Source organism: Rattus rattus, chromosome 12 (genome assembly GCF_011064425.1).
Source record: "Rattus rattus isolate New Zealand chromosome 12, Rrattus_CSIRO_v1, whole genome shotgun sequence".
Lineage (NCBI taxonomy): Eukaryota > Metazoa > Chordata > Mammalia > Rodentia > Muridae > Rattus > Rattus rattus.
The window spans coordinates 75,328,059-75,350,233 of record NC_046165.1 but is presented as its reverse complement, the minus strand read 5'-3'; the positions used below and the strand labels follow the sequence as shown (position 1 = coordinate 75,350,233).

The window sequence follows — 22,175 nt, the reverse complement described above, 5'->3', positions numbered from 1 at the left end:
TTCTTCGCTTTACCCTTTGACTTTGCTTTGTACAAAGCCCTGACGAGCATTCCTGCTGCGCTCCTGTTGGAACGTTGTCTGCTTTGGAGTCATAGCTCGGTCTTCATATACTTCTTTCCTGGGTTACTATTCTAGGAAATGATGACAGAGAAGGAAAGAAGCAGCGTGGTTATGGCAAGGATGAAAGAACGGATTGGAACTCTGGAAAAGGAACATAACATATTTCAAAATAAAATGCATGTCAGTTACCAAGAAACTCAGCAGATGCAGATGAAGGTGTGTTCGGAGTCTTGGAGAGTGAGAGGAATCATGTGCATTTGTTTAACGTTTAATGTTAATGGCAGGTTGAGCCATTGACATACAGTGGCTAACTGTATATTCACGACTATGAATGGTAATGATGGTCGAATAGCAGAATGGATATGTTTAATTCCCTTGAACCTTGTACACATGAAAATGGCGGAACCAGCCATATGGTTCGGTGAGCTTGTTGCCAAGCCTGATTGATGACGAGTTCAATTCTTGGGACTCAGATGGTGGAGAGAGAACTAATTTAATGTTTCCTCTGAACACACGCACACGCATGCATGCTCACACAGCACATATAGCACACGACAGGCAGATGTGTGTAAAGAAGAGAGTGGCTCGGATGGTCTATTTTATCTCATTTTATGTTACTTAGCACGGTAAAACAACCCAGGGTCATGAGTGATTTTCAAGTAGATTTTATGGTGTCTGTTAGTTATGCTTAATTTATAGCTTTATAAATGTTTATGCATATTTATAATGTTTAAACTTTGGATAGCTAAAACTTTTAGGGGAATGGGGTCTCCATTTGTTGTCCTGGGTGGTCTGTAACTTGCTATGTAAAGCAGGCCAGCCTTAAAACTCATAGACTCTACCTGTTTCTGCCTCCCATGTGCTAGGATTAGAGGTATGGGCCACCTTATCCAACTTAAAGCCTTAAAAGTGTTGTGACTGTGACACTGCCATGTTCTGCCTCTGCACTGGGTGTAAGCACCACCCGACTCCTCAGTTCTGCAGCTCGGTGCGTTTGGCATCTCACCTCAGAGGCGTGTTAGCGATGTCTGGTGGGCTCCGAGCGTTTGTTCTTTAAGTCTCTTTGATAGTGACCTGAAAAGAAGGGTTGTATTTCATTTTTGTAATGCTTTATTAGAGTGCAATTTCTCTTAAAGGTGGCTTTGCTGATCTTTGCTTCCTAATAAATCTTTTATATTTTTAAAACAGTTTGAGCAAGTTCGGGAACAAATGGAGGCAGAGATAGCTCATTTGAAGCAGGAAAACGGTATCCTGAGAGATGCTGTCAGTAACACCACAAACCAGCTGGAGAGCAAGTATGTGTCCAGATGCCGCCTTGTCAACTAGTGACACAGCGTTTGCCTCTGTCCTAAGGAGGCGTTGCTTAGTGATTGGCTGAACTTTGACTTCCTCCATCTGCTGCTAATCTTGAGTTACTCTTCAGGACCTAGATCCTCTGAACTCTGAGTAGTGCAGACTGCAAAGCCCCTTGGCATGCGTTGCCAGTGAAGTAGCACACACACGCTGAAGCTGCCCTCCTCCAGCCTCGCTCTTCTTAGATCTCATTATTCTCACAGCAGCTGCCATGCTGATGCTAAAAAGGATGGTCTTGAGCCTAAAAGTGGAGCCTGGGTGGTTCACGAGGACGCTAGTAGCCTTGACAAATAAGCACTGGTTATTATTTGCAATAATGAAGTAAAAGCTTCCTCATTAGAATAAAAATGCTCTCTTCCTCTGGACAACAGGCCAAGTCCAGTTACAATGGTGTTGGTATTCGGAGGGTGTTGTTTTTTTGTAAAGATTTATTTTATGTGTCTGGAGTATTTTGCCTTTCATGCCTGTGTACCACAGGGATGCCTGGGGTCTATGGGGGCCAAAAGGTGTCGGATTCTTTAGAACTAGAATTAGGATGGTTATGAGTCACATGTGGGTAATAGGACTGAACATGGGCCTTTTGCAAAAGCAACAAATGCTCTTAGCTGATGAACTTTCTCTCTGGCATCCATATTAGGAGGTTTTTTAAATCAGTTTAATGGCAGCAACATCTATCTGTTCATACTGCTGAGTATTTGGTTAGCTATTTTTTTTCTTGATATTTTATAGTGATTTTCAGATTTAAAATTATTTTATTAATGTCATGTATTTGCCACAGTGTATTTTCCTGTTTTGTTCTGTGGAGTGTATATGGAGGCTACAGCCCGGGGTCCCTCCTGCCACCATGGAATTTGGGGTGGTACTTAGGTTTCTGAGCTTGTATCCCCCTTTCCACTTAGGCAGCCTCTCAGCCCTGCAGTAGTTTTTAGAGCTTGCGATCATTTGGATTTTTAGAGTCCTCTTGGGAACAACAATATTACTACTTAGTCGTGCTCCTTTACGTTTGCCTGTAAGTGGGGTTTCTAGCATATTTAACACAGGATATGTTGTGCTCGTGAGCTCTCTGTGCGTGCAGACCCCTAATCTTGTCACTGTTGCAGGCAGTCCGCCGAGCTGAATAAGCTGCGCCAAGACTGTGGGAGGCTGGTGAGCGAGCTGAACGAGAAGACAGGCAAGCTGCAGCAAGAGGGCGTCCAGAAGAAGAACGCGGAACAAGCCGCCGCCCAGTTGAAGGTGAGCCTCCTGCCTGCCTGCCCCCCGTACCACTTTGTAAATATGATGATGCCCACTTCCATGACATAACAGTGTGGGGGTTGGTCTGAGAATCTAGTGTGAAGTTTCATCAGATCCACAGTCTAAGGGCTCTGTGTTCTCAAAGTTGTGCCTTGATCAAAGCATTGATTGTATGTAGGCCTGGATTTGGAGCTACAGACTGAGAGAAGAAAAACGAAGCCAAGTGATTGACAAGGAAGGGTAGAATTATTGTGTGTGTATTTTTTTATACATACCTACCCGTGTAAGGCAAAAGTAATTTTAGGAAGGAATCTAGCATTACTTTTATTCTCGATAACTCAGTCAAGTCAACTCGATCCCTCCTCAGCATGGGCGCCACGCCTCCCCCGTGCCTCCCCCACGCCTCCCCCACACCTCCCTCAAGTGTCACTCCAGCAGCTTCCCCTGGAACCCTTGGCGAACAGAGACGGCTGAGATGCTTACTGTTAGACATGTAGGTTCTCAGGCTGCCCGAAGCGGAGCAGAGTCACTCTCATTTTCATGAACTTGGGAACTTACATGTTGATGGGATGATAGCTACCTGTTCCTCCCTTTTCTGAGGAAGATTTTCTAAAAATGCATAGTTCAATTTATAGAGGTTATATGCAGCCTCACTGTTACCCCCATCCACACTCATACAGAGTTTACCTTGATGCCAGTTCCAGACAGTTTTATAATTGCCTATAGAAAATGTAACTCGTTTTTTCTTTCTTTTTCTTTTTCAAGTTTTGCTCAATACTTTGTGAAATTGATGTCAGTGTTGTTCCTTTAATACTGGGGTTTCTGGGGGATTTATTGCTGACACGAATGAATGAGTGTGATAAGTGGCATCACAATGAATAATCTTAGTGTTTTACAATATTTTTATTTTAAAATAGGTAAAATTTTAGGTGCTCACTGAGATTTAGCAATAGATACTGTCTTGTCTCTTAATAGCTTAGGGACTCAAGAATGGTTGATGAAAAATGGCTGATAGCTTAGTGGGTCAGATAAGAATAGGGGCAGCCGTCCTTCGTGCTCTAACAGTCTGTAGAGCTGAGTTCCCGAGCTGTCGGAGAAGAAGATAGATAGGTGTGGCCAACAAAGAAATGGCTCTCTTTTTACAGCTGGAGTCTTGTCGGGGTTGATTGTTTTTTTTTTCCCTTTCTTTTTAAATATCAAGGTTCAACTACAAGAAGCCGAGAGGCGTTGGGAAGAAGTGCAGAGTTACATCAGGAAGAGAACGGCAGAGCATGAGGCCGCACAGCAAGGTAGAGGAAGCGTTTGTACAGATGGACACAGCCTCTCTCTGCTGTCTGAGGGGACAGATTAGTTGGCATTCAGCAGAGCCAAGGGAAAATACATTTTTGTCCTTTTAGATTATGTTATTTCTTCAGCATTTGTTAGATAGTATAAAATAAGCAATCTTGTGGCTTTGTCCGTAGTGGTACTACAGGAAATTAGCATCTAACGGGCCCATGAGAGCATGGCTGTGACCCTGTTTCCCCTGTAGCTGACCTTTGGTCTTGTTGGTACTTGTAGCCTTGTGGAAGCAGCTTCTCGATTAAGATGACCCAACCTTGTGTTAGATTTGACATAAACTCTAGCCAGAACATCTTTCTAAACTTGAGTGTGACTCCATGTAGATGAATAAGCGTTTATCCTATGGGTAGCTCTTGGGTTTCCTCTGGTCATCCCTTTTGGTCAACACCAAAATAAACGCAGGATACTTTACGGCTTCTGTTTTTTTTATAAACGTGGTATTTATGCTAAGGTTCTTTAACTTGTTTAAATATGCAACATTTTATATGTTATTATGACTGGAATACAGGAATCTTGCTAGAAGGCTATCAGAATAAACCAAATAGCTGTAGAAAGTAAGATGGCACTATTTAACTGTTGTTTTAGGTTTATTTCTTTCGTCTTATGTATATGAGTATTTTGTATGCATGTGTGTATGTGCATTGTGTGCATATGTGCCCCAAGAAGTCAGAAGGAGGTATGGGATTCCCCCATAACTGGAGTTACCGAAGGCTGTGAGCTTCCATGCGGGTACTGGGAACCAACCCTGTGTCTTCCAGTGTTCTAACTGCTAGGCGATCTTTCCATCCTCTAACTGCACTCCTGTACCTTTATTTACTCTTAGTGGGTTACCTCATAGTGTGCTCTAACGGATCATGCCTTTTTAGAGCCTCAGTATTTTACATGTATGCACGCAGTATTGTCTGGAGTCTCTGTGAGAGAATAAATACACGGTTTATTTCTTTCTGAGATTTGGACTTCATTAAATTATTTTTTTTTCCATTTTTCTCTTTCCTGCTCCCTCTCTTTCTCCCTGTTTTATAGTTTTGTTTTCCTAGACAGGGTTTCTCTGTGTAGTTTGGCTGTCCTGGAACTTGCCCTGTAGACCAGGGCATCCTCCAACTCATAGAGATTCCCCCTGCCTCTGTCTCCAGAATGCTGGGATTTAATGTTGTGATCGCATTTTTCTTTTTTAAGATAGATTTATTTATTTATTTATTTATTTATTTATTTATTTATTTATTTATTTATTTAATGTATGTGAGTACCCTGTAGCTGTCTTCAGACACCAGAAGAGGGCATCAGATCCCATTGCAGATGGTTGTGAGCCACCATATGGTTGCTGGGAATTGAACTCAGGACCTCTGGGAGAGCAGCCAGTGCTCTTAACCGCAGAGCCATCTCTCCAGCCTTGCATTTTTCTTTAGAGCTGGGTAATATACTCCATTATTCACACACGCATGCACGCACATGCACGTGTGCACACACACTTCGTAGGTACCACATTCTCATATCTGTTGATAGACATCAGGTTGATTCTGATGTTGGCTATAGTAAAGAATTGCTTCCTTTTGGTAGAAACTGACTTTGTGTTACAGAAAGTAAAGAGTTATCTGGTTTCTCCTCCGTATCTCAGTGTTCTAAAATGTTGTAAATGTGCTTCCATTCCATCAGTGCTCACTTTCTGTCATCGCGACCAGGATGCATGTTAAATTCATCCGTTATGTGTGCTGTTTAGTTCCTGAAGCCGATTCCCACTGGATTTTCCCTTACTTGATGCTGTTTTATTTAAAAATTTTTGCCTAATGTTAAACATTTTTTATTCCACGGCCCCTGAACGTCTTAAATGCTGGAGGCAGGGATTTGGTGACTTTCCTCATGGCCCCCTGGAGGTGTGGCCTTCATGCTCTAGTGCTTGTTGCTCTCTCGTCCTAAGGCTCACCCCCACTGCCCTGTTTGCTCTGTGTCACTGCCACCTTCTCTCCTACACTGGACGAGAACGCTTTGTTCTGCTCTGCTGGTCGCATAGGAGGATGCCTAGAAGTGCATTTGTGGACGGAGGCTTTAAGTTCTGAAAAGGTTTTTACCATGCAGTATTGGTTTACCTGGAGGCGAGCTGTAAGTCAGAAATGATTTCTCCTCAAGGATTTTGATCGCATGACTTGATGTTTTAATTTTAACTGTTGGGAATAGATGCTTTGCTTCTGTGAGTTCTAGTCCCAGATACGTCCATTATTACATGCTTAGTTTATAGTAGTTCTTCCTGAGTTGTATTATCTTATAAATGTGAGCACTTGCCTTTATTAAGGTAAGGACATATTACGACACATGCCCAGCTACACATTTCTGTCTGTGGTAGGAGGTTCCCTCTGACCTATGACTTGCTCATGGTTTGGGACAGGGTGATGATTCTCCTGTCACTAACCTTTTGATTTAGGTTTCCCTTCCTCTTTTCTTTTTTTTTTTTTTTGGAGCTGAGGACCAAACCCAGGGTCCCTTCCTCTTTTCTACTTAATTAATGGTTGTCATGGTTGTCTTTAAACACGTTGTCTTCATTTATTGTGATTTGAGTTAATAAATAAACTTTTTCTCATTACTTGCGTGTGTGCGTGCGTGCGTGTGTGTATGTGTGTGTGTGTGTTTACCTATAGGAAGAAAGGAAACAAAAAAATTATCCTTCATTTCAAATTATTATTATTACTATGCTATTTTAAATGTCGGCTTTTAGAAAATAGATTTCTTGGCATCTCTCTTGTAGCAGAGTTCAAGGAATTTTCATGGAATTTGTTAGCATAATTATTAGGGTATCTTTAGGGAAACAAAGAGTGCTCTCAGGAAGTGGTAGAACCATGCTTGTTGAATAGGCAGTATTGTGCTACGTCCTGGGCCCAGCTCTGGACATACAGAGACATTACAGACTCTGGTCCAGAGTCTCGCTCTTACGGCAAGAGGAATCAGACAGGTGGTGGGCGCTGTACAGAGAGGATGAGCCACTGAGAATGCAGAAGGGGACAACGGATCAGTGCCAGTGTTCCAGAGAGGGCAGCACATGCATTGAGGGTGCATCGGGTAGAGGAAGGAAGAGGCATTTTGTAAGTACAGTATTTTTGTCTACTACAGACTTACAGAGTAAATTTGTGGCCAAAGAGAATGAAGTCCAGAGCCTGCATAGTAAGCTCACGGACACCTTGGTGTCCAAGCAGCAGTTGGAGCAAAGGCTAATGCAGTTAATGGAGTCAGAGCAGAAGCGGGCGAGCCAAGAGGAGTCCATGCAGATCCAAGTACAGGTATCTGTGTGTTACATGTGCTACAATAGTAACTAAAGCCAAGAACTAGAGAGGGATGGAGATGAGCTGTTGGAGAGGTTGGGGGGAAGTGGTCTAATCTTAATTTAATTCAAAAATTACAATTAAAGAAAAATCCAAAACTTATGTCTAAATACTTTGAATAAATTTCTATTTCCGTGTTCAAATCATTAAGAAAAAGAAATTAGGGTAAGTGTGGTATGTCCTAATTATTTTTTTTAATTAATTTATTTAATGTATACGAGTAAACTATAGCTGTCTTCAGACACACCAGAAGAGGGCATCAGATCCCATTACAGATGGTTGTGAGCCACCATGTGGTTGCTGGGATTTGAACTCAGGACCTCTGGAAGAACAGTCAGTGCTCTTAACCACTGAGCCATCTCTCCAGACCATATGTCCTAATTCTTAATGGTGGTAAATAATAATATTTAATCTTTGAGCATGTGTTAAAGACGACTCACCCACTTCCTTAGGACTTCGTGTGATAAGATCAGGGACGGTAAAACAGCCTCAACGTCTGCCTTGTAGATGAACTCAGAGAAGAATGCTTAGCTGCTTTAAATAAAGATAATTTAAAGATATCAAGACTACGTAAATCTTTGTGTTCATGTATTCTTGGATATTTATTAATGGCATCTTTGTTCTTTCTTTTTTTCCTATTGATGAAAGGATATTTTGGAACAAAATGAGGCTTTGAAAGCTCAGATTCAACAATTCCATTCCCAGATAGCAGCTCAGGTAATGGTGCTTTCTAACTGGTTACATTAGTCAGAACTTTCCAGCCTTTTAAACAGTTTCCTGAACTCAGCTGTAGTGCCAAACTTTTCAGTAGTTGGGGGGCGAGTCAATGAATCAGTTTGCAGTGGTCCAAAGTTTCAAACACTAAATAGTATAGATAATACTTGGGCAGCACTAAGAACCCCAAACCGGTGTAATGAGGAGGGGTAGGTGAGAATACGCAGTCCTGGGCAAACGTTCTGAGCTCTGTCACAAACCAGTCGGATAGCCAGTGTAAGTGTGTAGGTAGGGCTGATGGCGGGATTGATGCTCTGTCACAGAAAATGGACTTTGTTCAGGAATCCCACATGTGCACAGGTTGTATTCACAGAAGATTCAGCTTGAAATGTAGAATTCAGTTTAGGTAATGGCAAACATTGCAGAGTTTAAAAAGATAGTATGCTAAGACCTGTCATTTGATTCCACTGCTCCTTTCTTTGATTGATTGATTGATAGGCTTTAGAATAAAAACAATAGAACATTCAGAAAAATGTGAAGGTTTACATAAATACATATACTGTAAATTTCAATTTCAGTTGAACGTTAAAAATCGTAAAAATCATTCATAGCAACAAGTACTAGACATTTGACTCTCAACTGCAGAGATGGCTCAGTAGTTACGTGTGCCTGCTGCCCGTCCAGAGAACCAGAGTTTAGTTCCCAGCACCTGTACCAGGCCATTCACAACTGCCTGTAACACCAGCTCCAGGGAGTTGAATGGCCTCCTGGTCACTGCACTCATGTGCTCATTCCCCCCAGTGCTTACACATATTCCGAATTTGGCTCTTACGTAAAAAGTGATTTTTGACTTTAAATGTGAATTATAGTGTGCAAACTCCCAAAGCTTTGTGCATAATGGTTTTTTGTAGAGATGATACTGTAAAACTAGCTGGGGGGAGAACCATCTAATTCAGCAAAATGGAGCTGTGTGTTTGTGAGTTACCAGTCTTTATTAGCTGAGAACTTGACAGTGGAAAGACAGCACCGGCGTTCTCCTCATGGTCTGATCATGAAGGGATCCTTTCAGACAGGTTTGCTGAGGAGGAGATGCACGGGGTAGAGACGGCCTTTGTGGCTGGCTCTGCCCCTTATGTACTTGTTGCTTGTCATTATTCTGCGATGTCATGTGGAATTCCTTAGTAGTGGCTGTTGGTGCTCAGACAGACATGTTTTCAGAGCGGTAGCCCCTCACCACAGGCCAGACTGTCTTTAACAACTTTATATATGTCAGTGTCCCTCTCTTTGTGAAGCTCTGCTGTGATTATTGTACAGCTTTTAAGCTTGTTCTCAAATGCTCTTATGTTGATAATGTTTTTCTTTCTCAGACCTCTGCTTCAGTTCTGGCAGAAGAATTACATAAAGTGTAAGCTTGCTACTCCACACTTCTCTTGTAACTGATAACCACTAACGATACCTGTTTGATACAATACACAATTAATGTCATACTCTCACCTGTTTGGAAAGTTACCCTAACTAAATTCTATTTTGCTCTTTTCTTCTAGCCTATGTCTGTTTAGTCCCGAATGTTTCACTTTGTTTTTGTTATTATGAAAGAGCTGTCTAACTTTCCTCCATTTGGGACGTTGGGAATTATGTAGAAGAGGCAGTTGTGTTTTCAGAGTCGTGGATGGAAAGAAAGTAGTGCTTGAGCCTGCTTTGTACCATGCTCTTCTGTATCTAGCCTGTGGCAGTAGGCCGTATGCTCATATGCATGCGCTCATTTGCATAGTTTCAAACTGTACAGATATGGTCAGTTGTGTGCAGATGACCTCTAATCTGGTTTTGATACTAGACTTTTCAATGTAAATTAGCTTCTTTGACTTAAGTTTCAAATAATTGATCTGTCTGTCTGTCTATTCATCTGTGTATCTATGATTTGAGGCCTTAGTCTGTAGCCTAGACTGGCCTTGATTTTGTGGTTATCTTTCTGCCTTTGCCTCCAGAGTACAGGTGGAGCATAAAATAGGGGATATTTTGGGCTGTAAAAATGCTTTAGTAGGAAAGAAAGGCTCTTTGTCAAGCCTGATGGACCAAACGCTTCCTGCTTTCACACACTGGAAGGAGGGAGCAAACTTTGCAAGTTGTTCTCTCTCTCTCCCTCTCTCTCTCTCTCTCTCTCTCTCTCTCTCTCTCTCTCTCTGGGGCTCATGCTTTATGACAGTTACTAGTATACTGTTAGACTAAATAGTGTCTCTAGAGAGAAAGTACCGTCATACGAGAAACTTATTCAGTTAAGATGGTCCTGTCCATGTAGGATACTTAAATCCTGTTGTTTGTAAATGCTTATTAAAAGCACAAATGTCTTTTCTTGAAGGATTGCAGAAAAGGACAAACAGCTAAAGCAGACTGAAGACTCATTAGCAAGCGAACAGGATCACTTAGCAAGCAAGGAGCAGGAACTTAAGGTACAGTATGTCCTACCGCTTGCTGTAGTATTTTATGGGACTCAGTTAGTTACCCTAAAGATTATAGTCGGTGTGTATTTGTTTGAAGGAAGAGCAACACTGTAGAACTATGGAAAGTGCTTTCTTTTTTCTGAACTGTAAAGGATACTTCTTCAGCTCTAAAAAGGACAAACCCAGAAGGTCTACTCATAATGCATTCCATAACAACTTCAGAAGTGTGCCAAGTAACAGAAATTTGATTACTTTTTTCTTTACGAAGTGCATTATTTGAGACCGTCACTTAACTCTTAAGCAGAACAGATACCTTGCCGTAAGTTCAGTTTGTATTTTATGAAATATTTTTAATCCCTTGTACTTTTTTTCCCTTGCTCTAGGATGTACAGAATGTAAATTTCTTATTAAAGGCTGAAGTGCAGAAATTGCAGGCCCTGGCTAAGGAGCAGGTAAATGTCACTTTTGCTTATCTATCTCTGAAGTTTGATGTGCTTTCTTGTTTTTATTTTTTGTTTTGTTTTGTTTTGTTTTTTGCCTTTGTTTTTGTTTCTGACTGTGTGAGCCCCGTTTTCTGTATATAAATACCGTCTATACTGGTTACTTATGTTTGGCTGTGGGTTGTTACCGAGGGCGTATGTACAGACTTAGATGTCACTGATTCCTGTTGGAGTTAATGTATGGTACAGTGCCTGGGTCATTTCTGAGATGTAGAGACTGTTACCCGCTCGGATTTTAATGTGTAAAGGGAAAACCTTTGTTAGAGAAAATTGGCCTCTGAGAAGTTAAAACTAATGGACAATAAAACACAGAATACCATAGAGTCTGTTACAGCTTTAATCCAGACGTAGGAAATACAAGCTTTTATGAGGAAGGGAGTAGCGTGGATGGCTTCCTAAGATGATAAGAGTCTCCTTTTATTCTGAGTCCAGGCTGCTGCAGCCCACGAGGTGGAGAAGATGCAGAAGAGGTGAGTGATGTATTCTCTGCAGACAGACACGCGTGCATGTGTGTTCATGTGCAGTGAGACTCCAACTGAGGCTTGTGCATACAGCCCAGAAGATTGAATGTGAAGTAGTGTTAATGGAGCCTCCTCTTCTCCTAGTGTCCATGTGAAGGATGATAAGATAAGACTGCTTGAAGAGCAGCTGCAGCGCGAAGTTGCCAGCAGAGTGGAAGAACTTAAGGTGTGTGAGCATGAGCTCCGCTTGCCCAGAACAACGCCATAAGCTTAATTACAGCGAGGCTCAATGTGCTGGGTTGTTTTAATATAGTCATTTGGAAATAATATTTCCTTAGTTTATTATATGGTGTCTAAGGTGAATAGTGAATTTTTCTTAGACTTTTTGCCTAAATGTACTTTATTTAATCTTAAATTTTTGAAATTGATTTTGCCCTAGCATTCCTTGGCATTTTTTATTTTTTTGTTTTTATTTTATTATTATTTTTTTTTTTTTAGATTTTATTTATTTATTTTATTTATATGACAAGTACACTGTAGCTGTCTTCAGACACACCAGAAGAGGACATCAGATCCCATGACAGATGGTCGTGAGCCACCATGTGGTTGCTGGGATTTGAACTCAGGACCTCTGGAAGTGCAGTCGGTGCTCTTAACCGCTGAGCCATCTCTCCAGCCCTATTTTATTTTTTTTAAGATTTATTTATGTATATAAGTGCACTGTAGCTGTCTTCAGACACAGCAGAAAAGGGCATCAGATCCCATTACAGATGGTTGTGAGCCACCATGTGGTTGCTGGGAATTGAACTCAGGACCTCTGGAAGAGCAGCCAGTGCTCTTAACCTCTGAGCCATCTCTCCAGCCTCCTTGGCATTTTTCAGTATTTTACATCTGTAGATGATATTGCTGTCTTCACTGTTGCTGCAGAGCTACTCTCTGTCCAGTGAGCTCTGGATGTCTATGTCCATGGAACCCTTCAGTCTTTTATGAACACCTAAAGCAACAGTGCGGGCTTGCTTGTTCAAAAATCCATTCAAATGATTTCATTATTGCCTTTTTCTTTCTTAGCAAGTAGTGACTTGGGATTCTTTCTTCCAGATTCTGAATGACCAGAATAAGGCGTTACAGCTAGAAGTTCAGAAGCTGCAGGCCGTTGTCTCTCAGCAGGTGAGGTTTCTCGCTAGTGTGGAAACAACCCAAGTGCGAGAGGGTCTGAGCCGCTTGAGAGAGTGTGCTTAAAGTTAGGTGTGTCTTCTAACCACCCCGTCCACTTTATGCTTCAAAGTTTTGCATCTCTGAGAAGAGGCAGGTGTTAATCTTCTCATTAGCATTTTGTAGAAAACAAGGAAAAGGGAAAAAAAAAAAACCCACCTGTTTTTGGAACCTTACCCTTACAGGCAATATGGTTTTTGAAAAGAAGAATGGTTTGAAACTTAGGTGTGCCTCAAAGTTGGTTTCAAACTCCTCCTCCTCAGTCTCACCACGATTTTATTTAAGGATTTCTCAGATTTGAACAAAACTTGGATATATTGCTTAGTCTAGTGCTTTGCACATAGCCTACATCTAAATAATTTTCAAAGAATATATATCTATATTCTAATTGTACGTATATATGATAATGATTACATATGCATACGCACACACGCACACATGCACACACGCACGCTCGCTCACCCTCTCACTCACGCACTCACTCACCCTTGCAAGCCAGTAAAGCTATAGCAGCCCTGACTGGCACTTCTTCGTAAGCCACATCTAGTCGTGTCTTTTCCCTGGTGCTACCACAGGGTTGCCTTTACATTTTTCTCATATGACTCTTTCAAGTCACGCTGTTAGAAAGCTGACTGGCCAGATGGCTCTGCAGGTGAAGTTATTTCCTACCAATCCTCCTGAGAGTGATTTCTGGGAACCACGTAATAGAAGGAGAGGACCACCACTCGCACATACAAAATCACACATGCTCTCTCAACAAATAAGTAAACCAATGTAGGAATTTTTAGAACAAGGCAGTGTATAATTTTTGCTGTTGCATGCTCCGTTAGAATACAAACTGCTTGTTTTCCTCAGTAAGTTTTAGAGACCTTGTTGGAAATGATAGCACATCCTTCAGAGATGCTTTCATTCTTGGTTTTAAAATTCACAATTCAACAAGTATATTATTGGTGTAAAGAGCTGTTGTTTGAAGTACTTGTTAACTTTAGTTTGTCAGCTTGTTTCCCCTTCCCTTCTGTGAAATACAATACTCTGTGTAATTTTTATTACTTTGTATGTGTGTAAACTAGCATGGAGAAAATGTAAATATTCTCCTTTGTTGCAATATAGACTACGAATGATAAAGCACTCCAAAAGCTATTGGAACCCAAGTTCAAGTGACCATCTTTGAAACTCGAGTGTTTGTTGTAGCCTTTAGCAACAGTTTTGATGGCGGTATTTTTATTTATTATTTTAAGATTTATTTACTTATTTCATGTATGTGAGTACACTGTCACTGTCTTCAGACACACCAGAAGAGGGCATCAGATCCCATTTCAGATGGTTGTGAGCCACCATGTGGGTGCTGGGAATTGAACTTAGGACCTCTGGAAGAGCAGTCAGTGCTCTTAACCACTGAGCCATCTCTCCAGCCCAGCGTTATTAATTTTTACTGTTAAAAATGTTTTTTCGGGGTTGGGGATTTAGCTCAGTGGTAGAGCGCTTGCCTAGGAAGCGCAAGGCCCTGGGTTCGGTCCCCAGCTCCGAAAAAAAAGAACCAAAAAAAAAAAAAAAATGTTTTCTCCAGACATGTACCTTGGTGGACTAGATTAATAAAGTGTGGTAGTTTTTCTTTGTCTATTAATCCTTAACCTGGAGAAATAGCATGCAGTTTTTATGTATTAACTACCAGAGATTTCAATACATAAACTAAAACAAATTTAGAGTTAGCTCTATGTGGGTAAAACAAATGTCTAAAGCATAAGGGTCTTCTAAAGAAGAACAATTTCAATGTTTTTAACTTTTTTGGCTCTGGATATGGATATGCCTGCATTTGAAGAGAAAATCTGAATCTATTTCATTTTATTTTTAAAAACATTAATTTATATAGGGGTGTGTGTGTGAGAGAGATGGAGAGTGTATATGAGTTTGTATCTGTGTGTGTATGTGAGAGAGGGAGGGAGGGAGAGGGTGTGTGCGGGTGCGTGTGTGTGTGTGTGTGTGTGTGTGTGTGTGCATGCGTGTGTGAGTGTGCTCGTGTTTCTCTGAGTGTGCATGCATGCATTTGCGTGCATGCGTTGTTGGTATGGGTTCACCATGCTACAATGTACTCATATATAATAAATAAATAAATCTTTATATTGGACTTCAGTGTAGGAGAAAATCAATTGAAAAAAGGATAAGGCCTTTTGTGACTTGATGCTTTTTTTTTTTTTTAAAGATTTATTTATTTATTTTAGGATTTTTTTTTTTAGGAGGTCAAGGTTGCTGTTTTTTTTTTTTTTTTTTTTTTTTTTTTTTTTTAGTAATTTATTTTATGTATATGAGCACACTGTAGCTATCTTCAGACACACCAGAAGAGGGCGTCAGGTCCCATTACAGATGGTTTTGAGCCACCATGTGGTTGCTGGGAATTGAACTCAGGACCTCTGGAAGAGCAGTAAATGCTCTTTAACCATTGAACCATCTCTCCAGCCCGTGACTTCATGCCTTAAAGTTGTAAAATTTGTATTTTTGAAGAAACTTTCCCGTCTTCTAGGTGACTACCGAGTCTTGTAGGTGACTTAAATTCAGAGTTGCAGCACGAGTGAGTCAGTTTTGCTGGTGCCGTTTTCCTCTTGTTTCTTGTATGTTGATGTTCTTTTTGCTCTCTTTTGAATAAAAAAAATTAAACTTAAGCAGTTCTCTCAAGTAAGGACTAAAATTTGAGGCTATTTAGAATCCTAACCTCTTTCCACAGAGTTCTTTTTCTAAACTAATTTTTATCTTATGCAAACTTGGTAGAGTTAAACATTTCTTGATGTTTTTGTTTTTAGCCTAATAAGGATGTGGTGGAACAAATGAAAAAGTGGTAAGAGTTTAATTTTTTATATTTTGGTGATTCATTCCCCTCAAATTTGGTAACAGAATTGGTAGGGGTAGTAATCTGGGTTCTTAAAGTACTATTGGTACTTTCTGCTAGACAAGAGCCTGGTGGGCTGTGGGTCAGCCGGGGTTACCCTATGGACTGTTTGTGGGTGTCATTTGACAGTGACTGACTTGTTCAGGCTGCAGTCAGCCCACACATTACCTGTGCAGACTTTACTTACTGTTGAGTTCACTCTAACTCCATGATTGAGATCCTGAGAAAGCTTTCTAGAGTTAAAGTTTCATAATGAATGGGGGACAGAGGGCTTGATCGGTGTAAAATACTTAGCAATGATATTTACCTTGACCAAGTCGTTCATATGTATGCTTTAAATTTATAATTACAGCATTCAAGAAAAAGATGAGAAGTTAAGGACTGTGGAAGAGTTACTAGAAACTGGACTCATTCAGGTGGCCACCAGGGAGGAGGAGCTGAACGTAAGGCATTTTGTCCATTGTGCCTTTGTGCTTCCTCTGTCAGTCTGGAAAGGCTTCAGGGGCTTGTTTCCACAGCTGGGTGCTCGTGTCTAAGTTATATGGTTTTCGTTTGATTTAAATGATAGTCCTTTGGAAATTGGAGCTGTGAGGATGATTATAGTGTTCACCGCCGCAGTCAGGTAGATACTGTCATAGTTGGTAGCATGCCTCTTCCTCCTGGAACCATGTTCAGATTGTAAGCAGTGATCCTCACTGCCCGCCTTTTCTGAAGTAACACCGCCTTTGGGAAAGTAAATTAAGAGTTGTAATTGAATTTATAACTGTTGTGGCTTAACCGACAAACGACAGACTGTCTTTCAGGATGTCAGCATTTCTGTTGAAATGTCTAGTGATAATTGAGTTACAAAATGATTGACTAGTTATAAAGGTTATAGGGAGAGGGGCAGAGGAGGAAGAGTGGGCTAGCTTAATTTGAACTAGCTAGTGCTTCAAGAATAAAAGTGTGTTGTGCTTCTATGTTTTTGAAAAAAGGCCATAAGAACGGAAAACTCAACTCTGACGAAGGAAGTTCAAGAGTTAAAGGCTAAGCAGATGGATCAGGTAGCGTATGTGTTGATCCTACCCTACCCGGTTCTTCTCACAGTGGGAGGCGCTGGCATCCAAGGTGTTTCTTTTTCAAGGCTGAATTTTCAATTAACCTTTTAATCAATGAATGATTACTGACTTGAGTAGCATTCAGTTCAAAACTATTTGCATGCTAGGTTTGGCATTCTGTGAACTACTCCAAATAAAATTTCATTCTTTTTGTTTTTCTTTATCTACTTAAACTTACTTATATGTTATGTGTATGAATGTTTTCCTGCATATATGCCTGTGTATCATGTATACATACGTTGCCCACAGAGGCCGGAAGAGGGCATCAAATTCCCTGGGTCTGGAATTTGAAGATGGTTGTGAGTTGCGATGTGGCTTGCTGGGTACTGCACCTGGGTCCTCTGAAAGAGTAGCGAGTGATTTCAGCTCCTGAGCCTTCTCTTCAGCCCAATGTTCTTTTTTTAAGTTCTAAACATTTATTACTGTTGTTGCTGTGTGTAGGATGAATGAGGTCCACATGTACCATGGACTGACCTGTAGATGACACAGGACAACTTAGGAATGACTCTGCCTTCTACTTCCAAAGTTACATAGGATTGAACTCAGTCAGGCCATCAGGCTTGCATAGCGCCATGCTGGCCATTCTTTCTTGTTTAAAAATACAGTAATGAAAGGTTTTGACTACACATACAAATTGAGTCTCAATGGCAAAAAAAGGCTACGTGAAATGAAGCAATTCCTTAGAAGTAATTTCTCCCCTGGTTAGAATTAATAATTAAATAACTTGAACATTTGTCTAATGATTATTGCCTGGACTTACAGGTAGTCTCACCTGCTTACTTTCAAAATGCTATTCCTTTTCACCATTATGACACTAATGAAATCTAGAGGGGGCTGGAGAGATGGCTCACTGGTTAAAAGAGCACTGGCTGCTCTCCCAGAGGTCCTGAGTTTAATTCCCAGTAACCACATGGTGGCTTAAAACCATCTGTGATCGGATCCAATGCCCTCTTCTGATGTGTCTGAAGACAGTTACAGTGTACTCACATACATAAAATAAATCTCTTTTAAAAAAATATCTAGAAAGAATTTCTGGGTTTACCTTTTCATTTTTGATTTTTATCCTAACAAACTTGGGATTATGCATTTCTATTTCTGTCACACAATTTTAAAAAGTAACAAATAGTACATTTTTTTTTTTGTGTTTCTAGGTTCCTTTTGTGTCTTTAATTGAAGATCTTAAGAAAGTGTAAGTGATAACATTGTTATAAATTAGGTTTTTATTTTGGCTTGTTTTCTTAGTATAATTAGTGGAGTGTACCATTTATTTCGGAGAGTTGACATACATTATACCCCATCCATCCATCCGTCTGTCTGTCTCTCTAGAACTTACACACATTATTTCTCTCTACTTCTTCCCACTTCCTCCTCCTCTCCCTCCCTTTCCTTCTAATGCCGTCTTCCCAGGGTTTTCCTGAGTACTGGGACTGCGTCTTACGTCCTGACGCTCCGTCCTCCCCTTCCTGAGTGCCGAGATATTAGTGTGTACCACACTGGGGTCAGTTGAACATCCATCAGTGGACTAAGGGAGATTAGTTGTGCTTCCCAAATTCAAAGATTTTTATCTTTATCTTTTTAAAAATCCATTTTCATAATTGATTCTATTTTTATGTGACATCAGAGTGTTAATTTTGTGTTTAGTAGAAGCTATTACAGATGAGTTCATGTTGCACAGAGATCAGTTTCCTGCATGTGTATTCCCCTTGAAGTACCCGTCAGCTTTGACACCATCTTGTATAGTAAGCTTAGAATTCTGTAATCCAGTTATTGAATGGAACTCAGTTTCTCCTAGTGTTGGTATTCATGGTTCAATTGTAGATTGGCTGTGTGCTTTTGACGTGCACCGCACTCCTCGTATGTATAGACTTAGTAGTTGCTCATTAAATTTGCTTGGAGCAGGAGCTTTGGGTATTTCTCTGCTTTTGTCTGAAGTTGAGTCACCGTCTCACTTTACATCCATGATGTGTGCTATCTTTATGCTCAGTTCGTGGATCTCAGCGATTTCTTGTCAGGTTAACACTTGATTTCTTTATTTAAGGATCCATGAGAAAGATGGACAGATCAAGTCTGTGGAAGAGCTCCTAGAAGTCGAACTTCTCAAAGTTGCTAATAAAGAGAAGACTGTTCAGGTATTAGGGGAGGGAACACTGTCTGGCCTTTCTGTTCATCAGCTTGAGTTAAACCATTTGATTTCATGTGTTTGTATGTTGTATTCTTTGTCGACTCAGTGTGTTTTCCATTGTCCAATCTTGTCTGTTTTATCATTGTCAAGGCTTTGAAACAGGAAATAGAGATTCTAAAAGAAGAAATAGGAAATGCCCAGCTTGAAAAAGCTCACCAGGTAAAATCCCAGAGCCACAGCATGACAGATGTGTTCGTGTATATGTTATTTGTGAGCGCCTTAAAAATCTTGTTTCCCTTGTTATTTAGAAAATAATTCTTTAGTAGTTTGCTACAAGTATATTTGTTTATATTTGTTTTAAAACCTTTTACTAAGCCCCTATCTAGAAAAAGTTTTCTTTATTAATGTTGATTTTAGTCAGTTTAAAAAATGCAGAACACAGAACACAAGCTGCATGGATCAGAATGTGTTGTTACAGAGTGTATTCATTCTCTGACTGCAGAAAAAATAAGTTTCCTTGGAGATCTTAGAAGTAGACAGATTTATTCGGTAGATGGGTTTTATGAGATTTAGTCTGACAAGTTTTCATTTAAATGGGAGAGACGATTTGTTCATCCATTGGATTAAGATTGCAGCCCTCATCAAAGCCCTGTGGGTTGGAGCTAGTGTGCTCAGTGACTGATACCTCAGAAGAGGCTCCTCAAAGAGCTGACCTGTGAAACAAGGCTGAGAGGGAGCGGGACAAATGCTAGATCGCCTCTGACTTACTGAGCGCTGAGGCGAGGGCTCAACAGGGCGAGTGCCCACTGTGCCAGCATGAGGACTGGGATTCAGATGCCCAGTTCCTGTGTGAAGGGCAGAGCTGGCAGCAGGCAGCTGGAACCTGAGCAGGGAGGGAGGAGACACGGGATGGGCTCAGGGCCTCACTGGCCAGCCAGGTCAGCCAGGTCAGAGGGCTTCAGGTTCAGTGAGGCCTTGTCTCCTAACACACATAAGGTGAGGAACAATGGAAGAGTCTAGATCCACAATATTAACCTCTGGCCTCTGCACATTTGCATGCACATGTGCACACACACGTTTAAGACATACAACATCATAAGTAGATACATACATAAACAGGAAATTAAGGAAGACATTAGACCACTGTAGTGCAGGTGTTACTGAATGAAGCCTCCTGTTCTCACCTGTAGAAATACCACCTTATGGAGACCATCTTCCCAGCCTCGACCCTTCCTTGTTATTTTTACTGTCACTGGAAAGAGAGGAGGTGAAATGCAAACACATCTCACTTTGGCACGAACAGTTCAGCTTGGGCTTTCATGTTTTGGAACGTGCACACTCTAAAGCTCGATGCGGTTAAGGGAGGCTAGTGAACTGCTTCCTCTGTACTTTGTCTTTCAGTTGTCCGTAACTTCTCAAGTCCAGGAGCTGCAGAACCTGTGAGTGACATTTGCTTCATGTTCCTAGAAATATCTCTTCCCTACAAGTTAAATTGAATGAAAATTATGGCTTTTTTATATTTAATTTCAGTGCTCTGGAAAATACCAAGTTGTTTCAAAAGATTTTAGGTTTTTAAAAAGTCCTTTTGGTTCTCATTATATTTTGACAACTGCTAGGGTACTTTTGTTTGTTTCATGGGAAGGAGAGGGCGTGAGAACTACCATTGTTTGATTTATTTCTTAGTCTGCTGTAGTTGGACATGTTGCTTCTTGCTTATTAACGACGTGTGAAACCTGCTGTGCGTTTGACACCTAAGCCGTTTCCCTGAGCTGTGAGTCACTGATGCTGCCTAGAAGGGACGGCATAGGGTAGAGCTACAGGAATTTAGTCAGTGTCTGTTCAGTGATAGGTGACTTTAATCGCTGTCTCAAATCTTGTTTGCCTTTCTATTAAGATGACGTGTAGAAGTACTTACTTCTGCAGTGGTCCAGTGGACTTAGGCTGTAAGAGAACTCTTGAGATATGTCAGGTCTTCAGCACTTTGCTCTTTATAATCATGTGAAATGTTTCTGTCTTGTCAGACTAAGAGGCAAGGAGGAACAGGTGGACAGCATGAAGGCTGCGTTAGAAGACCTGACAGGGAGAGAGAAGTGCACACAGGTGAGACCTCACAACTCGGGGAAGCAGCTCTGATCTCCGAGTCCAGTCTACACCTGTTCTTCTTAGGAGACTGAGGAAGGAATCGAGTCTTTGAAGGCTTGTGTTGGTTCAGGAGGTAGCGCAGCGTGGTTGGCCAGTGTAAACAGATGGCAGAGCGCTTTTTAAGCCGTCGCCATTCTGTGTGGTGCTCTAGGAAGTAAGGAGGTCTGTGTCTCTGTTGTGCCATGGTGTAGTTATGGTGTTCAAGTAAACTTTATCACTGTCTAACCGTGTCTAATGGCTGGTTGTCCGGCTAGTAGCACACACACTTCCTTTTCCCTCCTCTGTCAGGTGACTGCAGGCTTCTGTTTAACTGTTTATCTGTGCTTCTTCAAAAGACACTTTAATAGTTAGGTTCGATGAGGAAAACGCTTTCATTTCGGGATGCTGAAGTAAAAGGATCCCTGTGGGCCTGAGGCCTGTCTAAGCTACATCATGAGCTCCTGTTTCAAAAAACCAGGCAAAGACAAAAAGGGAAAGAATTTCATTTTTTTTAATAAGCAACCTAGTCTTAAATTTCCCGCCCAACTATATTTTTATTTTCTGGTTGGGTGGCTCTCCGTGTTTATAATTCCTGATGTGTTTTAATGCTAACATTAAAAACGTGAATCTGTTTGTTAGGTGTGTTCGACACCACGATTTGAAGAACTCGAAAATGTGTAAGTATATTTTTACTAGCATTTTGATGAAGTGTGTCAGAATGTGCTGACCATTCACTTATATGGGTCTCTAAAGGCCGTTGACTTCATGGCTAAGTATTAGTTATAGTGGAGAGACAAACAAGAGAAATTTCTGTTTGTTGTGTGATAAAGCAGAGACCCCTTCACTTTCGATGTTTTAGAACATGTAAAGACTTGCCCATTTCCTCCAGTAGTTTTTCTGCAAATACAGACTTTTTTTCAAATTATTCAATTACTATAAAGAGGAAATCAGTTGACTTCCATATAATCAGGGATAATCACAGCCATAACAAGTCATGGACATAGTATAATTATACTTGCTTAAAGAAAACATGGATCTCATCAGGTTAGTTCTGTGCTGAGTGATAAGAACATCACCAGTTAGCACCACAGAGGCCTGTTTTCTCAGGCACTCACTACAGCAGTATGCTTTTAATTCTGCAAAAGCCTTTTTTTAAAAGAGTCTCATTTTGTTGCCCAGGCTGGCTAAGAACTTACTAGGTTCCTCTCAGGCTGGCCTCACACTAACCCTGAACCTATACCTCCTCCTCCCAACCACTGGGAGTACAGGTATAAGCCACCATGATCAGTGTCTGAGTTCCTGTTGCTGAGAGAAGACACCATGGCCAAGGGCAG

At 40.9% G+C, this 22,175-nt stretch overlaps 1 protein-coding gene across 8 annotated transcripts in view; it reads left to right on the top strand.

Annotated features, from left to right (window-relative positions):
- The window catches only part of Ktn1 (kinectin 1), a 64,638-nt gene that overhangs the window by 15,695 nt on the left and 26,768 nt on the right, over positions 1-22,175 (top strand). For 4 of the 8 annotated variants that reach the window (XM_032918253.1, XM_032918252.1, XM_032918255.1 and 1 more), the window contains exons 6-26: positions 136-276; positions 1,249-1,355; positions 2,514-2,646; positions 3,848-3,935; positions 7,087-7,253; positions 7,944-8,012; positions 9,377-9,414; positions 10,366-10,456; positions 10,831-10,899; positions 11,380-11,417; positions 11,553-11,634; positions 12,507-12,575; positions 15,416-15,450; positions 15,854-15,944; positions 16,476-16,544; positions 17,750-17,787; positions 18,637-18,727; positions 18,871-18,939; positions 20,122-20,159; positions 20,742-20,820; positions 21,481-21,518. In XM_032918253.1, the coding sequence (XP_032774144.1) occupies positions 136-276; positions 1,249-1,355; positions 2,514-2,646; positions 3,848-3,935; positions 7,087-7,253; positions 7,944-8,012; positions 9,377-9,414; positions 10,366-10,456; positions 10,831-10,899; positions 11,380-11,417; positions 11,553-11,634; positions 12,507-12,575; positions 15,416-15,450; positions 15,854-15,944; positions 16,476-16,544; positions 17,750-17,787; positions 18,637-18,727; positions 18,871-18,939; positions 20,122-20,159; positions 20,742-20,820; positions 21,481-21,518 (1,640 nt within the window). The remainder of the gene's footprint in view (positions 1-135; positions 277-1,248; positions 1,356-2,513; positions 2,647-3,847; positions 3,936-7,086; positions 7,254-7,943; positions 8,013-9,376; positions 9,415-10,365; positions 10,457-10,830; positions 10,900-11,379; positions 11,418-11,552; positions 11,635-12,506; positions 12,576-15,415; positions 15,451-15,853; positions 15,945-16,475; positions 16,545-17,749; positions 17,788-18,636; positions 18,728-18,870; positions 18,940-20,121; positions 20,160-20,741; positions 20,821-21,480; positions 21,519-22,175) is intronic. The other 4 variants (XM_032918259.1, XM_032918256.1, XM_032918257.1 and 1 more) reach the window with 1 other exon arrangement.